Below are 558 nucleotides of genomic sequence, written 5' to 3' on the forward strand. Positions count from 1 at the left end.
CGCGCGGCCGCCGCTCTTGATTGGTCCGCCGCCACACCGTCGGGAGGAGGGAGGGCGGCGCTCTAGGCGGCGGCCGCCCTCTCTCTGGCCCTGGCGGACCGCGAAGATGGCGGCGCCCATGGAGGTGGCGCTGGTGTCGGACGCCGCCGGGCCGCTCTGCAACTGCTCCGTCTGGGAGCTGCACTCGGGCTCTGCCCTGCCCGGCTACCGCGGCGGCAATAGCGGGCCCCGCGGGCTGGCGCTGCTGGGCGGCGAGCACCTGCTGGGGGCCCAGCTCGGCAAGAGCTACATCAATGTCTGGGAGCTCCAGAGGAAGGTACCGGCGCGGCGGGCGGGACCGGGAGGCCTCGGCTCGAGGGGCGCCCCCGGGCCCCGCGGAGGGATCCCCCGTCCCTGTGGGGATGCGCCAGGGGCCCCCCCTCCCTGGAGACCTCCCGTCTCTGTAGCGAGGGCCCCTCTCTCTGTAGAGACCCCCAGTCTCTATGGTTAGACCCCCCCCACCATGGCCCCTCTTTCCGTAGAGACCCCCGGTCTCTATGGTCGGACCCCCCCACCATG

At 73.5% G+C, this 558-nt stretch overlaps 1 protein-coding gene across 1 annotated transcript in view; it reads left to right on the forward strand.

The window, feature by feature from the left end:
* The first annotated feature begins 100 nt into the window (after positions 1 to 100).
* The window catches only part of WDR18 (WD repeat domain 18), a 12835-nt gene continuing 12377 nt past the window's right edge, over positions 101 to 558 (forward strand). Inside the window, exon 1 of the mRNA XM_010563157.1 lies at positions 101 to 316. Within this exon, the coding sequence (XP_010561459.1) occupies positions 107 to 316 (210 nt within the window). The 5' untranslated portion in view covers positions 101 to 106. The remainder of the gene's footprint in view (positions 317 to 558) is intronic.

This window comes from Haliaeetus leucocephalus, unplaced genomic scaffold, assembly GCF_000737465.1.
Source record: "Haliaeetus leucocephalus isolate CR32 unplaced genomic scaffold, Haliaeetus_leucocephalus-4.0 Scaffold164, whole genome shotgun sequence".
NCBI classification, from domain to species: domain Eukaryota; kingdom Metazoa; phylum Chordata; class Aves; order Accipitriformes; family Accipitridae; genus Haliaeetus; species Haliaeetus leucocephalus.